We start from the raw sequence: 24,645 nt of genomic DNA, 5'->3' as shown, positions 1-24,645 counted from the left end.
GAGAGGGGGCCAGAGGCTGCTGGCACCAGGAAGTCCCCTTGTCCCAGCCCCATGTCCAGACCTCACTTCTGGGAGCAGCTTCACTGCGGTCACCTGGGCCTCAGGGCTGTGTCTCCAGGGAGCCAACTGGCCTGAGGCCCAGAGATCACTATGGCCAGGAAAGGACAGGAGAATGATTAACCCGGACACTAGGGTTACGAAAGGAGCAGGGCCAAAGCCTGACCCCTCCAGTGTTGCCTATGGAGAGGTAGGACAGACTCAGCCCCCCAGGCCCACCTCTGGGTGGATGTTGAGAGCCGTCCTAAAGTCTGGGGCCTGGACACAGCTGGCAAGGTCACAGGCTCCAGCTGCAGTGTCTCAGCTCCACTCGGGGCCACTGCCCTAGACCCTGCAGTGCCAGAGCCATGAGGCAGAGCTCTGGCCGGAGGGAGAGCCATGAGGCAGCCTGCCCACAGCTGTTCTCCCCACCCCCACGAGCAGACAACCTCTGAGGAGCCGTGGCTGCTGGGACTGCAGTGGCCCACCGGAGTGACACCCAGGGCTCTCCCTTAAAGGAGGGAAGGCAGCCAGTTGTCTGCGGGAGTGGGGAGAAGCTGTGTGGGAAATGCCCAGAGCTGGGGGTCCAAAGGGAAGACGACAGCTGCACAGCTTGGGGGGTTGGCAGTGAGGAACGTAAACTCCAGAGGTACTCCAGACAGCAGTGGGAACAGCCCTCACCCCCACCCAGGAGGTTACAACAGCTGGGAGAGGGGAGGGGTGCACAAGGCACTCCAGGCCTCAGCCGCACCCAGACCCTGGCTGGACCAGGGACGCTTACCTCACCCCACCGAGCTGAGGAGCTGATGCCAAAGAAAAGGCGGACGTGGGGGTGGGGGTGGGGGTGGGAGGATTCCAGGGCTCCTGGCAGGGGTGTTGAATTGTGAAGACAAAGGGACTCTCCATTCATTGTGCAGAAAGGACACAGGGGGACTTCCCAACCCAGAATTGGCATTTGGACTATCCTGAAAAAGCCAAGTGGGAACCCTTGCCTCTCAAGTGAAGTGCCACAGGGAGCAGGGGCGGTGGGAGACCTATGACTGAGGGGCCACCTTGGGGCAGCCCCCTTGCTATCCAGAGTCAGGGAGCAGAAGAGAAAGCTGAAGCTACACAAACAGGAAGCCACAAGGCTTGCAGGGGAGGAGGGGTGTGGGGGGGGCCGTTGCCATGGCTTCTGTGTACCAAACACAGGAATGGGGCAGGGTGGGGGCACCAGGCAGAAACATCCACTCCGGCGCAGAAGTGGTCAGGAGGCGGGATCAGAGGCAGGGCAGGGGGAGCAGAAGTGGGATCCTTGGAAAGGGGTCGCTTCACAGGTACAGACAGGTGCAAGGGATTCCTCAAGGAAGCAGCTGTGGAGGGAATAGAAGCATGTGGAGAAGGGAAGTTACAAGTGTTGGGGTAGACATGTAGATTCAAGGAAATAGTTCAGAAGAAATATCCTGGCAACAGAAAGTCCATTCTGAGCTAGAGAGCCCCATATCTGAAAATCCTGGAGGGAGAAGGGATGGGGTGGGGCCGGGGGTAGGATTAGAGGCCAATCCCCAGGGGGGCTGGGGTAGGGCGTGGGGGAAGAATTGCACTTGGACAGACTTATTTGTTGATTCTGGAAGGGTAGGGGCCTGCTGGCCTCACCCTACCTTGGCCTCCTCTGCAGTTTGAACTCTTCCCTGTGGACTAGGAAGGAGAAATTGTAAGTGGGGTTTACAGACCGGGAGCTGTCCCTCTGTCTGGTGCTCTGGAGTCAGAAAACTAGGAGAACCACAGGTGTCCTCCTACCCCGGATCCCCATACTAGTCCATTCTCACTTCTACCCTGCTTGTTTCTGCTCGCAGATACCAAGCTTCCCCAGAACATCACCCGTAGGGGCTCCAGGACACTCAAGAAGGCCAGCAAAGCGCGCGGGGCAGGGGGGGTGGGGGAGGTCTGCGGCAGTCGATTTCCGGTCCTACTGGTCCGCCCCCCACAGTCGCCCCCACTCGCCACACCCTAGGCCGTTACTGGGATGAATCACCCCCCGCCCGCCGCTCGGGTGACGCAGCGGTCTGGGCAGCCCGCCTGCCCGCCCGCGGCCACTACCGACTTTCCCAGCAGCGGGGGGCAAGGGGTGGGGGCGTCGGCTCTCGTAGAGGCTGGAGGCCTGGAAAGCAGCCATCCTCCCAACACCGCCTCCTACAGGCAGAACACCCCGAGGCGCTGTCTGGGCTGCAACCTCCCAGATGCTTGAGGTCGAGGGACCCTCCTGGAGAGGACTGGAACTTCAAGTCCCCGCCCAAACCCGAGAAGGCGAGGCCACTGCGGGACCCGACCACGGCGCCCCCTCGCCCCAACTCGAGACAGCCAGTCCCCAGAAAAACGAGCTTCAGGAACGAAGAGGGCAGGCAGCACCCACACGTGCTCCTGGAACCAGGAAGTGAAGGGTCGCCTGGGAAGCTCCAGCGGCGCGGAGCTGGCCAAGGGTGGGCGCCGGGACCCTGCACCCTGCACCACTCTGGGCCGGCCGTATAGTCCGTGACCCCCTCCTTTTCTTGCCCCAGCGAGACCCGGGGCTGGAGCCGGCGGGCGGAGCGCAGTCCCAGAGTCTCCGATCCCAACGAACGCCCCGTCTATGCACTAGCGACACCGCCTGACCTCATCGTTCAACAATGCGGGGGTCAGAGCCTGGGGACGGACCTGACAGCCCAGGGCGGGGCAGCGCAGTCAACGGACCCTTGCCTGCCAGCCCTCGATCCGCAAGCCCACTGGAGCAAGCCGCAAGCTCGGGATTCTTGCTTTCTAGAGTCCGCGCATATCCCACGCCCTCAAGGACCCTTCCCTCCTGCTTACGGTTCACGTGGGTCGGAGAGTTGCGCACTCGAGGCGGGGGCCGCAGCGCGAGTGGAGCGCCCGGGCGGGGCCGGGGGTTTTCAGCCTGCTCCCGCCTCGGACGGGGCGGACCAGGGGCGGGGCAAGGGCCGAGAGGGTTTAAAGGCGCCGCAGTACAACTGCGGAGGGCAGTGCTTAAGAGAGAGAGGGGCGGTGGACCAGAGCGTGAGTTAAAGGACCTGGAGGCAGTGGCCTCAACCCTTGGGAACCTCCACACCTACCCCAGAGCCCGTAAACGTGTGCCCCAGTGGGAAACTATCTGCCTAGGTTAGCCCAAGACTGTGGGCGTTTTTATGTGAGAAGAATCCTTTTGGCTTAAATAGGGTGGTAGGTAAATGGAGGCACAGGAAAACATTCCCCCGACACAAGTGACGAAGGTGTGGCAGGACTGGAACTAGCAGGCCAGGACAGCTCCCGCACGTGGTCTTGCTCCCCACCTTCTTCAAGCCTGGACAGAAACTAACAGTGAGGTCATTCCTCGCCCCAAGGCCCAAGAGGCGTGATCAGCTTTGGGACCCAAGGTCGAGACTTGACTTCTTTCTCCCTCATTTCCTCCCGTATGACCTGGCACCTCTGCTTTATACTGGAGGGATCAGAAGAGCCTTCAGTGGAGACTAGCAGTTCTTCTGTCTCTGAGGATGGAGGAGAGCATCCTTTGGGAGTTGAAAGAATGCCCCCGCCTGTTTTCAGGCTTCAGTTTAGCAGTCCCTCTGGGGTGGAGCCGCTGCTAATACCCATCAGTGGAGTTCTTCATATATGATAGAAGCCCCCATTGAAACTTGTTTTCAAGCACAGCAACAACCAATGCCTTCTCACTTTTCCATTCTCTCTTGCCCGGCTCTCCCTAACCCTATATTCCAGTGATTCCCTGGGATGCCAAGTGTTTTCACTCCTCCCTACAAGTGTTTTCACTCCTCCCTCCCAGGCTGTTCCTCTGCCTGGGATGCTCTCCCTCCCATGACTGACTTCTCACTGCTCTACCCATCACCAACTTCGTGGCTTTGGAGCAGATTACTAAAGCACTGAACCCCTCAGTCACCTAGTCTATAAAATAGAGCTAATAGTATTACCTACCGCAGAGTGGTAGAGAAGTCAACAGTACATGTACAAAATTGCAGTGTCTGGCTATTTTTCTCACTTCCTGTGACATGCCTGTCCCAGCACAAGCTGTAAGCATTCACCGTTTGCAGACTCCTTCCTTCATGCTACCTTAATAACCAACAGACACCTTTATCATAGAACTTATCACAGCACACTGTAACTATTTCTTTACTTGCCTGCTTCACTGACTAGAAAGAATTCCCCCAAGAGCAAAGATGTCTTGTGAACTTTGTACTTTCTTAGCACCTAGCTCAATGGCTGGTCTTCAGCAGCTGACCTCAGTAGGCACTTAATGCTTTTGGAATGGATCTTGACTGTATCTCCATTCTTTCACAGACTCCCCTCATTTTTTAGGGTTTAGGGACTTTTTCTTACTTCCCTCTCAGATTCAAAGCAGATGACACACAGAAAGATTTTTCACTTTATTTACCTGTAAAAAAAAGCCACACACACACACATACACACACACACACACACACACACAGAGGCAGACCTAAGATCACCGTTGCAGTCCCCAGACTCGAGGGCCTCAGTCCATACACCCCTCAGCAAGCCCACTGTCAGGGTCTATGCCTGAGCACCAAAGGGGCAGGGGCAACATCCCAGGCTGGAGAAGATCTTGCTGGGGGCTTCCCCTGCAGGGTCCGTGTGCCTTCACCCTGTCTCACATTAGGGCATTCACAGCAGAGTGGCCTGTTCAGGGTGGAAGATGGGCTGTCGATAGGCTGGTAGCCGGGACCTAGCGGCATCTCGGCGCCGGCGGAAGGCCAGGAATTCCTCCCGAAGGGCAGCACAGCGGGCCTCAGGGCCAGGAGCATGGGCAGTTTTCAAGAGGCAGCCCTCCTCTGGAGTCTTCACACCTGCAAAAGGAATGACAAAAGGAAGATGTCTTAAGGTTCCCTGGGTGAACTCTTGGGGTTCACCAGTACCACGAAGCTCTCTAGGGCCTGCCAGTGCAGAGGAGCCAAGGCAATCAGAGGAGAGGGCCTGGCACACAGGGCCTAGCTGGGAACAGGCTGAGTCCTAAAGCTGAGGGTGTAGGACAGTGAGGCCAGGGGTGCCTGTCTTTCTGGAAGGCTCTCACACCTAGCTCTGGCTCAGCTTCAAGTCGGGATCGAGGGCCAGCCAAGCCCAAGTGCAGAGTCTCCAGCAACTCCATGTCCCCTGGGAATTCTGAGTCCCACTCATAGTTCTCATCCACAGATGTGTTCCTCCTGTGAAATGAGACAAATGTGTGGTGTGGGTGGAGGAATAGAGGGTAGCCAGAAAAGCCTGAACTGGTGACCCCAAGCTGAGGGTGGGCCATGGCTTTCCTCTGAAGATCCCTGGACCTCAGCAAAAGCTTCCAAAAAGAGACAAGCTCTCCTGGTCCTGAGGTGGGGATGGAGCAGGGAAGGCAGAGGGTATAGGAGAGGGGTGGGGAGAATCTGAACAGGGCAGGGCAAGGCAGGGCAGGGCAGAGCTGGGCAGGGACTGCCCTCACCTCTTGCTGACTGTCACCACATGCTCCCTTCGGGGCCACCGCTCAGGGCCACTGGCCCAGCTGCTGGTGTCTCCTGGAGCAGGGCTGAGGTAGCTGCCTCCTGCAGATGGGGCTGTGGAGGGGGGCCGAAGGAAGGAGGCGCTGCCCCGCCCACTGCTCTGGCTTGTGAGGCTGCCCCGAGGGGCAGTAGGGAGAAGGCTTGGCAGCAGCCGCTCCCTCAGTGTCCAGTCAACCAGTGCTGTGTACGGGGGCTCTGGGGCAACCCCAACCCCAGCCATGGCCCCAGGAAGTGCTGCCCTGGGGGACTCAGAGCGGCAGTCCAGTGGCTGGAGGTTAGATGAGGTGGGGCAGGGCCGGGTATCCATGTAATCTGTGGGTGGAACAGGCCCAGGTTCCTCCAAGGGGAGCCAGTCCCCATCTACATTCATCTCCCTGAAGAAGGGCAGGCTCAGGTACTGGAGCAGGGGTCCTGGACCTGGCAGAGGACTGGGTGGGGCCGGTCGAGGGGGCCCCACAGGGCTGATGTCTGCAATGCAGAGGGGCTGGGGCATCCCACTGGGGCTGCTGCTGCTGCAATCATAGGACCTGGCCTGAGGCCGAGCTGGGGTCCGAGGCTGGGACTGCTCAGGGCCTGACTTTTCTCCAGAGATCCCCACCTGGGGTCCCATCACAAAGCGCCCATCTGGTCCCCGGCAAATGGGCTCCAGGGGTAAGGGCCCTCGGCTAGGTGGAGGATCCGGAGGGGGGCTGGGGGGTCCAGCGGGTTCCCCCCAGAGCAGACTCTGGCGCAGGCTGGGGACTGGGGAACCCTGGAGCTTCAGCTTCGCCACGCTGTCAGGACTGCCCGAGCCCGGAGCAGAGCTGGGGAAGGACAGGAGATCAGGGTCTGTGGTAGGGGGCCAGTCCCCCTCCCAGGAGCCAGCGTCAGGCCTTGAGAGGTTTGATGCAGAACAGAGCAGAGCTAGGGAGAGCAAGGGAGAGAAGGACCCACATGGTGGAGGGGTGGAGGGAAGGTGCAGGCGACATGGGGCCGGCCCCCAGGCTGGGGCCTCTGCACTTCCATCCTCACCTCCCTCTCACTTCTGTTCCACCCCTCCTACCCCTCCCCAAGGTGCAGAAAAGGAAGGTGCTCACAGAAGGCAGAAGGAAGCCAAGGAAGCCGAGGACTTACTGGGGAGCTGACTTTCCGGTGGGAGAGAAGAGAAGAGGTGGATCTGGAAGAGTAAGAGGACAAGAGGTGACCCAGGAAAAACCAAGCCCCACCAGGGCCCAGGGCCCAGACCTCACTCAACACCAGACGCCAACCCCATCTGCCTGGGAAAAGTGGAATAAGTGGGAAGCAGGGGGAACGCACCTGGCCCTTGTAGGGCGTTGCAATTTCTCCAAGTAGGAGGTGCTTATAGAGGGCGGGGCCCCAAGTGACCTACCTAGGCGGAGGCGTTTGCGGCGGCGACGGGTAGCTCGGCGCCGGTTCATGAGGCAGGCGGCCAAGATGCTCACGAGCACAGCCACGCCCAGAAAGCAGACCCCGCCCACCACGCCGGCCAGCACTGGCTGGGGCAGGAGGCCTGGCAGCTGTGTGCGCGAGGGGTAAACCTCCAGGCCTGGGCAAGGGGACATGAGGGAGGGTCGGTGTCTATGACACCGGGGGCTCCGAGCCCCCCAGTCACCAGGGCTCTGCCCTCCTACCGCGTTCTCACCAGAAGTGGAGACGTTGGCTGTGTTGCTGGGATCACTGACATAGCCGCCAGAGAAGGCCACGAGGCGGAATTCGTAGAGAACATCCTGGGGATCGGGGCCCAAGAAGGGGGTCAAGGCTCAGCACTGCCCACCCCAAGCCCATATGGAAAGACTTTGCAGTTGGGTAAAGTAGAAAGCCACGCGGAGGTGAGGATGGTCAAATCAGGGTGAGCCCAGGTTTGGGGAGTGCAGCAGGGGGCTGGGGGGCCACTGGCAGGACCCCTCCCTGTGCCCACCCGCCACACCTACCTTGATAAGTCCTGGCACCAACAACTGCATTTCAGTGCCTGCCACGGCCCGATCCAACACCTCCCAGCCCTGGGAGCCTTGCCGTCCCTCCAGGATGTAGCCATCCAGTCTCTTAGGGACCAGTTCCGGGGGATCCCAGTGCAGGAGTACCCCCCGGGGTGTCCTCACTGCCACCAGACCTCGCGGAGGGGACAGAGGAGGCGACATCTCTGTCGGGGGGGCACTGGGGGCAGCTGGTGTGGTAGGAAGCCCTGAGGGGGACACAGAGGCATGTAAAGGTGGCATCCCTAGTGCCCCTCCCCTGCTCCTCAACATCCCCTGGAAATGGAAGTGTTCCCCATGGACTGTAGCCCACCAGGCTCCTCTGTCCATGGAATCCTCTAGGCAAGAATACTGGAGCAGGTTGCCATTTCCTCCTCCAAGGTATCATCCCAAGCCAGGGATCGAACCCCGGTCAGACTGCCCATATCTGGACTTCCACTGCACCCCTTCCCCATCCTTGTCTGCTGCTCTGGGTAAGAGATCTCTCACCTTCAGGGGCAGACAAGACAATCTCGCTGAAGGGCCCGCTCCCCAGCTTGTTCTGAGCGAGGACGCTGAACTGGTACTGGGTGTGGGGCTGCAGGCCTGGCACTAGGAGGAAAGCAGCACCCACAGGCACTGCCAGGGACACCCAGTCATGGTGGGCTCGGTCAGGACGCTTTGCCCTGGAGGACAGGAGGAAATGGGGGGCATTTCATGAACTAGGAAGAGGAGGAAGGTTGGAGTCCAGAGAGCTGACCTCTCCTGTCCCCTCAACCACCCCAGGTCTCAGGACCTGGGCCTTGAACCCCTGAGATTCTCTGAAAATTGGACAGCAGAGTCAGGGCAGGGCTGGCACAGAGAGGTAGGAGAAAGGGCAGAGGGCCAGAGGGAATCAGGGTGAGGGGGAAGAGGGATGGCAGGGGCAGGTCACTCACAATGGGGTGTACCAGACACTGAATCTCTGCAGATAGCCACCATCAAAGCCAGGCTCCCAGGAGACATTGGCACCCTTGGGCAAAGGTACCACGGACACATTGGTTACAACGTGGGGGCTGGTGCCTGGGTGGGGGGAATGGAGGGATGATGGTCAGGGTCCTGAGGGAGGGTGAAGAGCTCAGGGGATCCAAGCCTTCCGCTCACCACCCATCATCCCAGGGGCTCCCCACCTAAGAGCCCCATCTGGGGCCCCCAAAATGATTCTTTCCCCTGTGTCCTCCCCCCATGGCTGCCTCAAGCCTGCTCTACAGCCACTAACCCAGCACGTAGACATTCGTGGAGGCGGCCACTCGGGCCACAGCATTGCTGGCTGTGCACTCCCAGCGTCCGTGGGCCTCCTTGGTCAGTGGTCGCAGGATGAGGCTACTGTTGCTGTCCACCTGGGCCTGGCCCTGCAGCCCCCGGCCCACCTACAGAACCACTGGTCAGCCCTGAGGACACACGCAGCCACCCCTCACCAAGGGCGCCATTCAGCTCTCGGGGCCACTCCAGTTTCCTCCCCACCCAGCCCTCTCATCCTCACCTCCTCCCCACCTCCCCTCTCCTCCCAAACATCCAGGGGCACAAAGAGGCAGGGGTGCGGCAAGTGTGAAAACAGGTGTGAATACAGGTGGAGTGGGGTCAGGAGCCTTACCTTGGCCCAAGAGATAGTAGGCGAAGGGTCTCCCCGGGCAGAGCAGGGGATAAGGAGTTCTCGCCCTACTTCTTGGAAATATTCTTCTTTGGGACGTTCTAGAAAAGCTGGGGGAGCCTGCAATCCAGATCTGGCATTGGGTGGGGGCTCTCTCACACTGCCATCTAAGGGTCATCCCTCCCCTTCTCTGGGGCCCCCATCTGTCTCCATCTCTCAACATCTCTCTCACTTGTCTCTGTTCCCAGCAAGGGGGCTGGAGGGACATTGTGGGAGAGACCAGGGCTGATGGGCAGAGGCCTCTCTGAAGATGTACAAACCTCTAAAGAATACCCTTCACCCTCCCCTTTGCTTCCTACTCTCTTCACTCCAGAGAGGGAGGCAGCCTGTTAAAGGGTTGGGGCGGGCAGGGTACCTCCTCTGCTGTGGCGTCTGACGGCTGCTGCCACCATGGCAAACGGACATGGAAGCCCCGCTCCCCACGTGTTTGTCCCACCCACTTCCGTCAGCCTGGTGTCAGTACCAGCCTTGCATCTTCAGCCACCTGACCTGCTGCCACTACCCCCCCAACCCCCACCCCAAGCCGCACCTTGAGCAGAACACGGGTGACTGGGGAGGGCCCTGCAGTGCCGAGACTGTTGTAGGGGGTGCAGGAGTATTCTCCCAGTGCATCCTCGTTCCCCAGGGCAATGATCAGGGAGCCTTCTGGGCCCTGGGACCAGCCGGGGAACTGGAAGCAAGAGGAGAGGACAGCGAGAAAGAGCAGCTCAGCAGAGGCCAGACCAGAGTTGGATAGAAGCAGTGCGTGCGAGAGATCCACGTCTACACAGAGGCTGCCACAACGTACTCCTAGGCTGGACCTCTCTCTGAATTCTGCCCTTCCATTCTCTTTCCTACAGAGGGGCCACTACCAGTGGGTTCGTGAAGGCAGGGGCTGTGACCAATTGAGTTTGTCAGAGGAATGGAGTCTGACAAACTCCAGGGGAGCCACTCACAGGGAATCTGGTGTGAATGGCACCCCGTGGGGTTGAGCCGTGTGAGGTTCTCTGCCTGCTGTCTTCCTAGCCCTCCACGATTACATTCCCTATCTTATACCCCACATCAGCTTTTCTTCCTGGCTTCCCTAGTTCTGTACAGTTAAAGGCTAACATCTGACTCCTTAACTCTGTCTCACACCCCACATCTGTCCTCCTGGGAAGGCCTTTTGTTCCATCCATCTTCACTTCTTCCTCTCTTAACTCAGGCCTCGTAACCTCTCACCCACACTCTCATTTCAGCAGCCTCTGCACCACAAATGTCCACTCTCTTCTCCTTCATTTCTCTGACAAACTCAATTGCTCACAGCCCTGACGCTATGATATAAGCTTCCCTGGTGGCTCAGCGGTAAAAAGTCTGCCTCAATGCAGGAAATGCGAGTTTGATCCCTGGGTGGGGAAGATCCCCTGGAGGAGGGCATAGCAACCCACTCCAGAATTCTTGCCTGAAGAATTTCATGGACAGAGGAGCCTAGCAGGCTCCAGTCTATAGAGTCGGACATGATTGAAGCAACTGAGCACGCTCGCATGCACACACTGATGCTATCACACCATTGCTCAAGCAATTTCACTGGTTCCAAATGCCTTTTGACTTTTTTTTAACCTTTGAAAAAATTTATTGAGTACTACTACAGTTGCAGAAGCCCTGGGGTGACTAGGATTAAAAGATGCAATACTAACCCACAAGGAATTTATTGTCTTTGCAGACAAACAAAAAATCTCAATCACCTTGGAATGAAGTAATATTAACTTGGCATCCATAGTCTTCCTTTTGGTCCCAACCTGTCTTTCCAGATTCTCTGCATCAGTCATGTCCCCACAGGAATTGTAGCTCCCACCCAGCTGGATGATTCATTATGCCATAAACGCAATATACTGTTTCCTGCCTCTGGGCCCTGGTTTCTGCATGGAATGTCTCTCTGCCCTTCAAGGCCATCATTAGCATCCCAGAAGCTGTTGCAGATCTGTCCTCAACCAGCCCCAACAGGAAGGTGCTCGCTGCCTCCTGCCTCACTAGCCTTCTAGCAGAGTGTCTGTGTGGCTGTGCTACCCCCTCAAGGCATGGATGTCTCTGGTTCCCTACCAGACACTCTGCACAGCACCTGATAACAATGTATGTCATTACTACTTTCCCAATTTGTCCCACCCTCCCCTTCTTCCCCTGGTGTCTCATGTCCATGTCTGCATCTCTATTCTTGTCCTGCAAACAGGTTCATCTGTACCATTTCTTTAGAGTCCATATATATGTGTGAATATACAATATTTGTTTTTCTCTAAAACAGATGGCTAGTAGGAACCTGCAGTAAAGCACAGGGAACTCAGCTCAGTGCTCTAAGATGACCTAGAAGGGTGGGATGGGGGGGAGGTGCGAGGGAAGCTCCAGTGGGAGGGGATATATGTGTACATAGAGCTGATTCACTTTGTTGTACAGCAGAAACTAACACATTACAATGTGATTATACTCCAATTAAAAAAAAAGAGGTGTATGTTCTCCAGTCACTGAATTGATCAAACACCACCCCAGCTGTCCTGACTAGAATAATACCAAGCTAAGCCCTCTCTCCCCTGCCCCAGGCCTGTACCTTGTCCAGCTGCAGGGCCTGCCCATCCTTGGTCCAGCTGACAAAGAGCAGTGGGGGGTTGGCACGAACGGGGCATCGGATCACCCCCCGCATGCCCACGGGCAAGGGTGTCTCAGGAGGCATGGCGGTCACCTGCGCTGGGTCTGGGGGAAGCAGTGGCAAGTTGTAGGGGAGGAGCTGGGCCTGGCCCAAGGAAGTGAAGCAGTCTGTCGAGAGAGCTGGGGTGGGGCTTACAGAGCACAGTGAGGTAGGCAGAGGCCGAGGGCGGGCGCGGGAGGCCGTTGCTGGGCACACAGGTGTAGCGGCCGGCATCATCAGGCTGGGCGGCCTGCAGCCGCAAGCTGCCATCCACCAGGATCCGCACTCGGGGCTGCAGGCGGCTGCAGTGTGGCACGGGGGTGGAGGGGTCCAGGCCTTGCTCAGCCAAGGGGCTCCTCAGACTGCCCACCATTCCTCACCCCACCCCCACCCCACTCCACCTCACCATACCCTACCACACCCCATCTCACCACACCCTACCACACCCCACCTCACCGGATCCCCACCTAATATGGAAGACATTGGTGCTGTCCTGGAACCAGCTGTAGGTGAGGTTAGCAGGGTATGCCTCAGCCCGGCAGGCCAGAGAAACATCCTGGGAGGCATTGACTGTGCTGTTCTTGGGGGGCACCACGATGACTGGGGGTCCTGGGAAGGGGGAAGCACAGAGGAAGGAGGGGCCTCATCCCAGTTTCCCAGGAACCTTGAGGTCACTTCTGCCTTTCTCCCCAGTCTGCCCTCTAGAATACAGGGCTGGTTGCTACAGGGCCTCAGGAATGTAAACAGGCCCTAACCCTCTTATTTAACACAAGTTCTTCCTCTGCTCCAGCTAGCTCGCTTTCCTACCAGGGACAGCCACATTCACCCAGTTTCCATGTATGTGTGTGTGTTCAAGGGGTGGAAGAATCAGTTTTAATCCTCTGCTCACCCTTTACACCATCACCTTTTCCATCCCTCATCTATCTACACCATCTACATCACCTCTGTGTCTCCTACCCTAATCCAGGTACCCAATACCTTAACCCAGGATGCTGCAGCAATCCCTGACTCCATTCATGGCCATTCATGCAAAAATGTCTCCACTCACCCACTTTGGCCACAGAATACTTCTGTTCAAGAATCCACAGCAGCTCCTGGCTTCCAGCACATTAAGCTCAAACTTCTTGACCCAGCCCTATGGGCCCTTGTGACCCCACCTGACCAACCATCTTTTCATACATCAAGCCTTCCATACTCTTTCAGGTCAGTATGGGAGCTCACTGGGCCCATGCCAGGCAGTCTTGAATGCTCTTCCCCAAGGGCCTGACTAGGCCACAGAGACCCTGCCAAACCATCTCTTAACTCCACTGCTGTCTCCCTTCTCCAGGCTCCAACTGCATGAGTGGTCAGTAATAAGAGGTAATGATACAAGCAGAGTGTAGGACACCTACAGGCACGCCAGGTGTGACTGACCTGACCTGCACCATCTCATTTAATCCTCTTAAGAGCCTTTTGTGCTAGAAATTATTGTCTCCATTTCATACATGAAGACATGAAGGCTCAGAGGCAGACAGATTGTAAGGCGACCTGCCCCAGATCAGTGGGAAGGCAAATTCACATCAGGCCTTCCCGACGCCAGTCTTCACCCTGCACCACTGCGCAGCACTGCCTCCCCCACAGCACCCAGGAGAGCAGGGCTTCACCTCTGCATCTCATTCCCCAGGTCGATAGGGGGCTCTATGAAGGCAGAGTCTACTTTTCAGCTTTCCTTCTGAAGGGAAGGGCTTGACCACAAATTACTGTGCTCTGCTGAACCTAAGTCTTGTAACAATCCTGAGAGGCAGACAGGAACTTCTTTGTATAGAGGAGGAAGCTAGGGGCCAAGGGGGTTCCATGGCTCATAGTCTGACACCAGCACCCATGCCCCTCCCACTATACCACACTGCTAGGCACTAAATATCTCCATTCACTGATCCTTTTACAGGCAAGATGCTGGTTTTAGAGGCATTGGGAGCTCCCTCCCTCTCCAGGGGCCCCTGCCTCAGGCCCAAGTCCGACCCCGAGCTGTGTGCACCCCCAGCCGCAGGTCAGTCCTCTCACGCCTATGTCCGGTTTCCCAGCCCTCCCCCGGGACGGCACCTAGCACCAGCAGCTGGGTGGCGTGGGTGGTGCTCCCCTCAGTGCTGGAGGCTTGGCAGGTGTAGACCCCAGAGCTGCTTCGCTCCACCCTCCGGATCCGCAGCGTTCCGTTCAGCACCTAGAGTAGGAGTCAGTGAGGGGGGACCCAGGCATCTCCTCGCCCACAGCGGGCCTCAGACCCCCCCGCACTTCCGAGGCCAGCCAGCAGAGGGAGGCAGCAGGCCAGGCTCGGAGAAGCCAGGGCCAAGCCCCTCCTCTGGCAGGTCTCCCAGCCTGGCCTCACCCCCTCTGTCCTCCAGCCTGTTCCCAGGCCACCACCTGCCCCACACTGTCCAGCTGCAGGACTCACCTGCACTTGACTCTGGCCCTGGCCGAGGTCCTGTCCTCGGAGCTTCCAAGTCACCCGAGGTTGGGGGTTGCCTCGGGCCACACACCGCAGGGTGACCGGCTCCAGTTCCCGCACTTCGAGCACCAGGGGAGGCGTCTCCAGGAACTGAGGGGGTGCTGTGAGGAGAAAGGCATCAGGGGGTGCCAGAGGGGCCACCAGCCCAAAGAGTTGTATCCCAGGACCAGAGAGGCAGATCAGGGCTGCAGCCCTCAGCTCATCAGCCTGACCACCTTCAGGGGAATCCCCAGCCCTGGGCCACCCTGTCTGCAGCACCCAGGGCCCAGGGAGGACGCACTGGCCCATCTTTGCACCAGCCTGCAGAGCTGGCAAGGGACCAGAGCACAGGATGGGTGTTCAGAGCTGGGAGAGAGCTAGGTGCCCTCCAGAGTCGGAAGGCCTGGGTTCTAGACTCTGCCACTAATCAGTGGCACAACCCAGTTTCCTCATCTATGAAATGGGAATAATTATGACCTCCTTCCTTCTTAGGGTTGAGACAGAATTCATGAAGTACTGGGTTAAAAGGAGTTTTGATAAAACAAAGTATTGTATATATGTGAGCAACGTTTCACTCGGGGTTAAATAACCCCTTATCCCCTATCCATTATACTATCCTGATCAGGGAAGCAGGAGCAGGGAAGAGAGAAGAAGTTCCCAACACAGAGCCAAGAAGGCTGATTGGTTTTAGAGGTGAAGAATGGAAAGGGCAGTAGTGGGGGTGGGCGGGGTAAGATGTAAACAGGGAACCCGCAAACAAGGGGTGTCAGCAGAGTGGGGCTTCAGGACTGTCCTTCTGCCCTCCCCACTTCCACTCGCCTCCCTCCTTCACCACTGGCCCCCAGCTTCCTACAATTGACGGTGAGATGCACCCAGGAGCCGTTAGCAGAGTCGTCCTCAGGGCTGTGCTGGTCTAGGAAGAGCACGCGGCACTCGTACCAGCCCTGGTCTTCAGCCCGGAGCCCCTCGATCTGGAGAGATGCCCCCTTCTGAAGCCGGACACGCCCTGGGGAAACAGCCTTGGATCAAAGGTGCTAAAGGGACTGCGTGGGAGCCCCAAGCCCCTGATCACACTGGTCATTCTCAGGCATGAAGAACAGGCTCAGACTCTCCCAGTCACCCTGCTAGAGTGGGGTCCAGAGAGGCACAGATGGGGTTGGGGTCACTGAGGGCAGATTCCTCCCTTCAGCCCCTCGGGTCATTCCTGCCTTTCAGCAGCTGGGACCCAGCTTAGACAAAGAGAAACCAGAGCGGCAGCAGGTGGACAAGGCACCGTGCTGAATGACGCCCAGCTTCCTGGACTGTAGGGAAAGGGGCTTAGAGAACCAGCACTTAGTTTCCTCTGGATTCATACAGAATCTACCCATCCTTGAGCTCTTTTTGTAAGGGAGTTCCAGGGAGCACTCCTGACAGAGGACTCTGTCCCCAGAAACCACAGCAGTGTTTGGGGCCCGAGCAGGGATCCAGACCTCGCCTACCAAAGCCCCTAATCCGCCAGGATTATTATCAGCGGCCTAAGCGCCTTAGGGTGGCCAGAGTCCAGTCTAGCCAGGCAGCAAGGTCAGCAGCCTCCTCACCCCATCCCCTCACGCTCCAGGGCATCCAGGCTGTGGCTGACAGACTTCATAGAGTTCCACAATGCACCCAGCCCCAGTGCAAGCAGACAGCGCCCTCCCACCCTCAGCAGCCTGTCCTGGCAGAGTCCTGCACCACAGACAGCTTCGTGGGTCCCTGGCAGTGCAACCCAGTGAGCAAGGCACACACTGGAGCCAGAGAGACCTAGCGTCCAGCTCTGCTATATACCGTCTTGGCTACACCACTTAAACCTCTCTCTCAACATTAGCTTCTTCATCTATAAAACAAGAGAGAGAGAAAAAATCCAAGTGGGGTAGATAGAAGGCAGGCAGCACAATGCTTAAATAAAATGGCTGAACAAATGAATGAGCACAAGATTTGAAATCAGTAGACTGCACTCAACCTTGGCTCCATCCTTCACCTGACAACACGCCATCTACCCCTTCTCCCCTGTGTCAGTGAATAGCGCCATCACGCATGTCCAGAAACCTGGTGTCATCTCCTTTACTCTCACATCAGCTTGTTCAGTAAACTTTTGGTGTTCTCTCTTTTACTCCCACATTAGCTTGTTCAGTAAACCTTTCAGATTCTACCTCCCAAATACAGTTTCCCTCTCTACACCTTCACTTTAGTTTAGTCCCATATGCAGAGTACATCATGAGAAACGCTGGGCTGAAGGAAGCACAAGGAATCAAGATTGCCGTGAGAAATATCAATAACCTCAGATATGCAGATGACACCACCCTTATGGCAGAAAGTGAAGAAGAACTAAAGAGCCTCTTGATAAAAGTGAGAGAGGAGAGTGAAAAACTTGGCTTAAAGCTCAACATTCAGAAAACTAAGATCATGCCATCCGGTCCCATCACTTCATGGCAGACAGATGGGGAAACAGTGGAAACAGTGGCTGACTTTATTTTTGGGGGCTCCAAAATCACTGCAGATGGTGATTGCAGCCATGAAATTAAAAGACGCGTACTCCTTGGAAGGAAAGTTATGGCCAACCTAGACAGCATATTAGAAAGCAGAAACATTACTTTGCTGACAAAGGTCCGTCTAGTCAAGGCTATGGTTTTTCCAGTAGTCATGTATGGATGTGAGAGTTGGACTATAAAGAAAGCTTAGCGCAGAAAAATTGATGCTTTTGAACTATGGTGTTGGAGAAGACTCTTGAGAGTCCCTTGGACTGCAAGGAGATCCAACCAGTCCATCCTAAAGAAAATCAGTCCTGGGTGTTCATTGGAAGGACTGATGTTGAAGCTGAAACTCCAATATTTTGGCCACCTGATGCGAAGAGTTGACTCATTGGAAAAGACCCTGATGCTGGGAAGGATTGGGGGCAGGAGGAGAAGGGGACGACAGAGGATGAGATGGCTGGATGGCATCACCGACTCAATGGACATGAGTTTGGGTAAACTCCGGGAGTTGGTGATGGACAGGGAGGCCTGGCGTGCTGCAGTTCATGGGGTTGCAAAGTCGGACACGACTGAGCAACTGAACTGAACTGAACCGATTGCATCTCTCACCTGGGTTATGCCAACAACCTACAAAGAGGTCCCACTGCCTCCATGTTCATCAGCTGCCCACCCCACCTTGACTTTTGATAAGGACAAATGACATTTTCTAAATATTCTAGGTTATGCAAAACAGATGAAACCAGACTATGCCTTTACTTAGCCCTTCCTAGCATAACCCAAACTCATGTCCATGGATCTGGCTGGATCTCCTTGCAGTCCAAGGGACTCTCAAGAGTCTTCTCCAACACCACAGTTCAAAAGTATCAATTTTTCTGCACTAAGCTTTCTTTATAGTCCAACTCTCACATCCATGCATGACTACTGGAAAAACCATAGCCTTGACTAGACGGACCTTTGTCAGCAAAGTAATGTTTCTGCTTTCTAATATGTTGTCTAGGTTGGCCATAACTTTCCTTCCAAGGAGTAAGCGTCTTTTAATTTCATGGCTGCAATCACCATCTGCAGTGATTTTGGAGCCCCCAAAAATAAAGTCAGCCACTGTTTCCACTGTTTCCCCATCTATCTGCCATGAAGTGATGGGACCGGATGGCATGATCTTAGTTTTCTGAATGTTGAGCTTTAAGCCAAGTTTTTCACTCTCCTCTCTCACTTTTATCAAGAGGCTCTTTAGTTCTTCTTCACTTTCTGCCATAAGGGTGGTGTCATCTGCATATTGCAGTATATTGCCTGGAAAATCTCATGGACAGAGGAGCCTGGTAGGCTACAGTGCATGGGGTCGCAAAGAGTTGGACACGACTGAGCGACTTCACTTCACTCAGGTAACTATTGAGCATGATCCCACCCTTTCTTCCACCAGTGGGATTCCTCAGTAACCCTAACCTGCCAGGCCATGGAACCCCGCAGACCCCACTGTGCCCTCTTCTAAGTCCCATGTGATGGTAACTTTTCATTACAGTGACCTTCAAGTGCTACAAAGAAGGAAGAAGACAGAAGGGAAACTGAGTTTGGTGTATGGAGCATATAATATCAGGCCATGTCACCATACTTAATCCTCTCAAGAATTCCATTAAAGGAACTGATGTTAAGCTTCTTTCCAAAGTCACGTGGCTATTCAGTGATACAGGCAGGCCTGCTTTCTCATGATGCAGTATTCTCTCCACTGCACACTAGTGTGAGGACCCAGTGATGCTCAGGGCACTCATCACTGAGCTTATCCAGTATATTTTCACTTGGGGTGTGTTGGTAGCCAGGGGGTAACAGCTCTAAATGTCTGTTGATCAGAATATCCAATAAAGCATACCATATGTCCTAACTTCTCTGTGAGGTATGGATGGCTAGACTGGAAGTGTTACAGAAGAACAGGAAACTGGCCAGGAACAGGTGGTCCTGTGCCCTCCCGAGTTCTGGGTCCCCCTTCTGGAGGCCCACCCTCTACCTACAGAGCCAAAGTGAGTGTCTTCAGACCTCTCCACATGCAGGGGTGTGTAGAGGAAGGAAGAGACACAGTCCTCACTCTTGCAAGCTCTCCAAAGTTAGAGAAACCACACTCATGTACAAGTGCAAGTTCACATGCACACAGAAGTCCAAAAAATAGGCCTAACTGTGCCCAGATACTCCAAGAAACTAAGAAGCAAGAGGCATACAGAAGGTTTTCAGGAAGAGGCGACTGCAGAGAGTGAAAGTTACAGTGTTAGTCGTTCAGTCCTGTCCGACTCTTTGTGACCCTATGGACTGCAGCCCGCCAGGCTCCTCTGTCCATGGGATTCTCCAGGTAAGAATACTGGAATGGGTAGCCATGCCCTTCTCCAGGGGATCTTCCCAACCCAGGGATCAAACCCGAGTCTCCTGCATTGCAGGCGGATTCTTTACCATCTGAGCCAACAGGGAAGCCCAGGGGATGCAAGTATAAAAGGTGGTGAGGGGAGATGACTCGAGGGAGCAGGGCTCTTCTAAATGGAGGATGAGAAAACTGATTTCTTTTCGGGCTCCTTATCATGTGAGATCTTAGTTCCCTGACCAGGGATCTAACCTGTGCTCCCTGCATTGGAAGCATGGAGTCTCAACCACTGGACCACTATGGAAGTCCTTGAGATAACTGATTTTTATTAAACAACTCAAGACAGAGAGAAAACTCATGTCCCTTCTGCCACGGGGGTATCTTGAAACTTTCAAGAAATATAGCATGAAAGTCAAAGACCAAAAGCTGGCCCATGAGTTGGAAGATCTAATCTAAGATCCACCCCAGGAAAGCTGGTTTAGAGGAAGTGGACCCCCTTTTCTCTTCACACCTAGGATTTCACACCATGCAGGCGCTGTCCGGGGTTCTTTACACACAGCAGCTAATTTCACTCTAGGATTTAGTCCTGGTTTGTTTTATACTGCTTTTACTACTTTTGTACTAGTCCATAAATCCAGTCTCCTCTGCTAGATAGATTCTAAAGTCATCAAAGATAGGAAGCCTTCCCTTAGGTCTAATCCCTGAAGGCTCCAAACAGTCTCTCTGGTGGTTCCTCCCACATTCTAGGCCACGGGCCTCACACACAGTCCCAGGCCATCTCCCCTTCGTTTGCCCAGAGGGTTTATGACAGGACAGCATTGTCCTTAGCAACCTCCACCTCCCGTTGCCTAGCAACTGCAGTACAGAGTCCCCTGCACAAAGGCTGAGAGGCCCATTCCACACTGGGAGGCAGTAAAAGGGTTAATGGGTACAGGGGCCTCTCCCCAGGGCCCTGACTCCCCAGACTAGCTCTGCCTGACCAAAAGCTTCAGACCCAGGGGAGGGGTGGGCATGAAGGGCAGAGGTAGGAAGAAAGCCCCCGAGGTTACTGCTCACAGCCGGTGCAGCTCAAAGGAACACCACAAAGACAAAAAGAAAACCCACAGGTAGCAAAGTTGCTACCTTCCAGACAAGGGGATGGAGAGAGGGCAGGAAGGAGAGCTGCACATCACCACCCCCCACTCCCCCACTCCCACCCCTGCCCAGAGGCGGCCCAGGAAAAGCCTCCCCTACCCTGCCCTCAGTGGGACAACGTTCTGCATCCACGAGGCGGGCAGAGGCCGGGAGTGGGGGGTGGGCCCGGCCATTGTCTCTCCACTTGTCCTAAGTGGGGCCCCGCTTTCATCAGTTCTCCCAAGCGGTTCTCCCCAGGCTTGTGCAGACACATTCGCTCCCACCAGGCTGTTTGCCAACAACTGCCCCCAGTTTGAAAATAAACCCTTCCCTCTGCACCACCTGCCTGAGCCCCCTCCCTTCTCTGCTCAGCCTGCCCCGTGGTGACAGCTCAGCCAATCCTGTGGCTTCTCCCAGGATTCAAACTAAAGAGGGAAAAGGGAGGGGGTCCCCCTGCCCCCATCGACGGCCTCCCAGGTGGCCTTTCCTGGGCTTCCCCTATGAGGAGGCAGCCAGACTCTCTCGCCAGCTGCCCCAGCCCCAGCCCTAGGTTCTCCCACAATCTGCCCTCAGAGACCTGCACTAAACCACTCAGATTAAGGCTCCCCGGAGATTAGGAGGAAGCTGAGCCTTTTCAGGGAGCAGCTGGGGTGCAGGAGAAGGCCCCCAGGGAGGCCTATACACTATTTTAAGTCCATGTTGGAGCCAGCTGAAGCAGGAACCCAGCCCAGCCCCATCTGTTTGCTGATCTTTCGGGGAGCCTGGTTCCCTCCAGCCCTGCTGTGCATGAGCTCTGCTGTACTCAGAATCAGACGCAATGGAGCAGCAGACATATCGGAGACCCCCCAACCCTGCTGCCCCATCAGTCCACTCCCTAGAAGCCTAGAACCCCCAAACCAGCATTTAAGAAAACAGGAGAGGAGGAGGGTTAGGGAGTGAGAAGATAGCAGAGCCAGGGGCCAGGAGAGGGCCAAGTAGGGGGAGACCAGGGAGGATCAGGAGGAGCCTGGGAGGTTCAAGATGAGCTCTAGAAAGAGGGATTAGGGAATTAGGATGGACACTTGGAACAGGGCTGCAGGATCTCCTCTGGAACAGGCCATGTGGAGTTCTAAACAGACCGTGTGTGCGTGTGTGTAAATGAATGAATCCTTCAGTGAATGAACAGTGCTTGGGAGCAGAGCCATGCTTGTTATGCAGAGTTCAGGCAGTGGAGCTGGAGATGAGGTTGGGGCAAGGACAGAGCTGTTAAGAAGAGGCCTTGTTCCCACTCTACCCAGCCCACCTTTGTTGGAGACACCTCCCAGCCTCTCAGCGGAGGACAAGTCTTACCCACGTAATCAGGGTCGATGCGGGGAGAGTAGAGGCCAAACTGGATGAAGATGGGAAGCAGGAGTCCAAAGCGCAGCCACTCGATGACATGCAGAGGGGGCCGGCCAGCCGGGGGCAGCAGGTCACAGCCCAGCACCGCACTCTCCCCGGCCCGGCCCACCACGGACACCACCTCAGGCTTCCCTCGACCTGCAGGGCGGGCAGGCGGGTGGCATGAGGACACAGCAGGGACCCAGACTCAGGACTGGGAGGGGAGATACCCTCTCTATCTCGGTGGGCTCCCCAGGCCTTGGTGAAGGGGTTGAGGGAATGTTTGACGTTGGCAGAACCAGAGCTGCTCCTCCCCCCTCCGACCTGCTCATAGAGAGCCCCGTGGGGACCACCCCTACCCCAGGGCCAACAGGGAGTTCTGGAGCCCAGGGAGTCCAGCTCACCGTCAGCCCCCTGGCTGATGATCAGGCTGAGGATGACCAGACTGAGGCACCAAACCATAGCCCAGCTGCCTGCTTGCCCGGCCCCTCCTCTCCACAGGGGCCCAGATGGAGGGGCCCAGGGATGTGCAGAGCCCAGCAAGACCCTCAGTCCTTCTGATCAGGTCACAGGGATCAGCGCTCACTCTTCTGGACACCTGGGGCTTGGCTCACGTCCCACCTGAGAAAGCCAGACCTGAGGAAGCCGTTCTCTGGAGCACCACCAGATCTAGATGCAAAATGCAAGGCAACATGCAAAGTGGGCTGATGTTGGAAACCAGAAGAAAAGCCAGAAGTGAGCAAAGATAGAGACAGGAAAGAGGAGTGCAGATGAGCGGGGGAAGGGTGAGTGAGTGCTGGGTGGGGAGACCAGACAGGTAAGGACATGTGGGAAGCAGAGGACTGGAAAGATCTTAGGAAAAGCAGAGGAATTCTGGGGATACCCTGTTTACTCAGGCTCTTGGAAATTTGAGCCACGAGGGAACTGGGGTTCCTCTATACTTGGAAAAGGACTTGTCAGTTAAGTATGGGAGATACAGAGCCCCCATGGTCCAGCCTCCTCTCTGTCCTCTTTCCTTAGTCCTAATGCTAATAACAAGGTAGCAGAGAGCAAGGTAGAACCAGTATTATCGCCTCCACCCCACGGTGACATATAAGGACACTGAGGACCTCAGAGAACCTTGCTCAGGTGCACACAGTCAGTCAAAGGCAAAGTTGGGATGAAAACCTCCAGAAAGTGCCCCCCCAGGATACCCCCACACAGATCCTTGCCTCATTTCTGCAGCCTCTGTGAACCCTGCGAGCTGGGAATCCTGTACCTCTTTCTCCACTCAACCTCCCAATACTTCTTTAGCCATGAATGTGTCAGACACTTGGGAGAGGAGCTCCCTCTCCCTCTGCGGGTATGCGGGGCCCAGGCAGCCTTCTCCAGGTCTGGGCAGGTCCCGGGGCTTGTGGGCTGGCGGCTGGTGCCACTTCCTCTTCCTGATGCTGCCAAGGCAGCCCTCTATCTTGCCAGACACCATGACCCAAGTTCCTCCCATTTTTTCTCCCTCCAGCATCCTCGGGGCCCAAGGTTTGCCAGGATCTCCCTTCCCCAACCCCAGAGGCATGGCCCATATGAAGCTAAAAAAGCCCGAGAGTCCCTAGGGTGTACAAAGTGAGCCCTGGGGCCTGGAGGGGAGGAGGTCCTGAGAACCCAAGGGCCTGAGCATCTAGGGAAGTCTCAGTGGGGTGGTGCTGCCTTGGACCTGGCAGACCCAAGTGGACTCTGCTCTATGGGCCTCCACCCTGCTCCTGGCCTCACAGGTCAAGACCAGCTATAAAACCTCCCCTATGTCCCCCAGCCTGATTCCTGCCTCTACTGAGTGGCCCTGCGCATCTAACTCCTGATAACTCACCAGCAAGCATCCCCCTGGCTTCCCACTGCCCCCAGTTCTCCCATACGTCACAGACATATCTTTTTCTAAATGCATAAGAACTCCCAGTTCCCTCCTGGCTCAGTGTTTTAAAAACCCTGGTAAGCCCAGGTTTGCCCTGAATTCCTCTGTTTTTCCTAAGAGCTTTCCAACTCTTCTGCCGCAACTATATCTTCACCTGATCTCCCCACCCAGCACTCTCTCATTCTCCCATCCCAGTTATCCCCACTTCTCACAACCTTCCCCACCCCCCACAATTCCCATTCTTCGCATCCGATCTCCAATTGCACCAGGTCCTCGGTGCTTCAAGGAACTCCCGGTCTCCCCCAGAATCGCCACCCACCCACTTCTCCCATCCTCTCCTCCCTGGGATTTCCCTCCCTAGAATTCTCCTGCCTCAGCCCACAATACACTTCTGATACCCCGCCCTCAATTCTCTTCTCCCTTGCCGTCTCCGGACCCCTGGAACTCCTCCTTGCGTCTGGAACCCACTAAGAACGAACCCCCCCACCCCACCTCCACACACACACACACACACACACATTACTTCCGAACTCCCCCAGTTCTCCGGAGTCCCCATCCACCCACCAAGAATCCCACTTCACTCCCCAGAACTCCCCTAGTTCTGCTCCCCAAAGAATACCACAATTCCCCCGCTTTCTCCTGTCCCCCATAACTCCCGCACCGTTCATCCCCTCGCTGGCACCCCCATTCCATTGCCCCCAGAACACCCCTGCCCTCACCTGCTCCGCACCGCTCGGCCTCACTCTCCCAGCTACACAATAGGGGGCGGACCCGCCTCCCCGCCTCGGATGCCCCGAGCGCCTCCCGTCGCCCTGGAGACCGCCAATCCCCCTCCCCGCGGCGGCCAATTGGAGCTAGCAGAAGGCTAGGAGAGGCGGGCGCGACCCCCGAGCGGCCTGGGAGTTGTAGTTTCGGAAGAGCGGGGCTCTGTGGCACGTGGGCCCGGGTCGCCCCCTGGTGGAGCTCGATACAACGAAGCGTGGAAAGACGGATCGGTCGGCCGCTTCCCGCTGCAAGCTTGAGAGGCTAAACGGGTCAAGGCCCGGGCTCCAGGGGTCGCAGGAGCTGACCCGTAGCTGGCTCCTTGCACACCCTCCTTCCTGTGTAAACCACGTTGGACGTTCTCCCTTCGCCTAACAGGCTTAACCGCAGATGCGGCAGCTAGGGTTGAAACCCGAGCCTC

The 24,645-nt window shown here is 56.3% G+C and overlaps 2 protein-coding genes and 2 long non-coding RNA genes across 8 annotated transcripts in view; 2 read left to right on the top strand and 2 right to left on the bottom strand.

The window, feature by feature from the left end:
* Positions 1-2,915, bottom strand: part of TAGLN2 (transgelin 2) — a 7,817-nt gene extending 4,902 nt beyond the window's left edge. Inside the window, exons 1-2 of one of the 5 annotated variants that reach the window (XM_081488014.1) lie at positions 1,845-1,937; positions 1,677-1,713 (exon numbers count right to left, since the gene is read on the bottom strand). In XM_081488014.1, the coding sequence (XP_081344140.1) occupies positions 1,677-1,713; positions 1,845-1,893 (86 nt within the window). In that variant the 5' untranslated portion in view covers positions 1,894-1,937. Of the gene's footprint in view, positions 1-1,676; positions 1,714-1,844; positions 1,938-2,709 lie in introns of those variants that run through there. The other 4 variants (XM_081488017.1, XM_081488016.1, XM_081488015.1 and 1 more) reach the window with 4 other exon arrangements.
* Positions 1,215-16,222, top strand: LOC145505568 (uncharacterized). The gene is made up of 7 exons (XR_014053117.1): positions 1,215-1,352; positions 6,597-6,722; positions 7,189-7,372; positions 12,788-13,023; positions 13,745-13,846; positions 15,127-15,312; positions 15,879-16,222. It is a non-coding gene; the product is annotated as an uncharacterized LOC145505568 (long non-coding RNA).
* Positions 4,412-24,645, bottom strand: IGSF9 (immunoglobulin superfamily member 9). The gene is made up of 21 exons (XM_081488013.1): positions 24,182-24,645; positions 21,985-22,249; positions 21,551-21,739; positions 15,135-15,287; positions 14,249-14,403; positions 13,900-14,017; positions 12,288-12,429; positions 11,977-12,122; positions 11,743-11,885; positions 9,715-9,855; positions 9,129-9,245; positions 8,754-8,904; positions 8,434-8,557; positions 8,006-8,181; positions 7,475-7,725; positions 7,186-7,270; positions 6,913-7,089; positions 6,657-6,699; positions 5,486-6,346; positions 5,089-5,216; positions 4,412-4,862 (listed from the first exon to the last, which is right to left on the bottom strand). Exons 2-21 carry the CDS (start codon positions 22,040-22,042, stop codon positions 4,681-4,683), a joined length of 3,540 nt encoding a protein of 1,179 aa, XP_081344139.1. The 5' UTR covers positions 22,043-22,249; positions 24,182-24,645; the 3' UTR covers positions 4,412-4,680.
* On the top strand, positions 8,449-11,651 carry LOC145505569 (uncharacterized). Its single transcript, XR_014053118.1, has 2 exons — positions 8,449-8,518; positions 9,811-11,651. It is a non-coding gene; the product is annotated as an uncharacterized LOC145505569 (long non-coding RNA).

This window comes from Giraffa tippelskirchi, chromosome 5 (genome assembly GCF_054371585.1).
Source record: "Giraffa tippelskirchi isolate mGirTip1 chromosome 5, T2T-mGirTip1v1.2.pri, whole genome shotgun sequence".
Taxonomy (NCBI): domain Eukaryota; kingdom Metazoa; phylum Chordata; class Mammalia; order Artiodactyla; family Giraffidae; genus Giraffa; species Giraffa tippelskirchi.
Note: the sequence above shows the minus strand (reverse complement) of the source record. Positions and strands in the feature narration are given on the sequence as shown.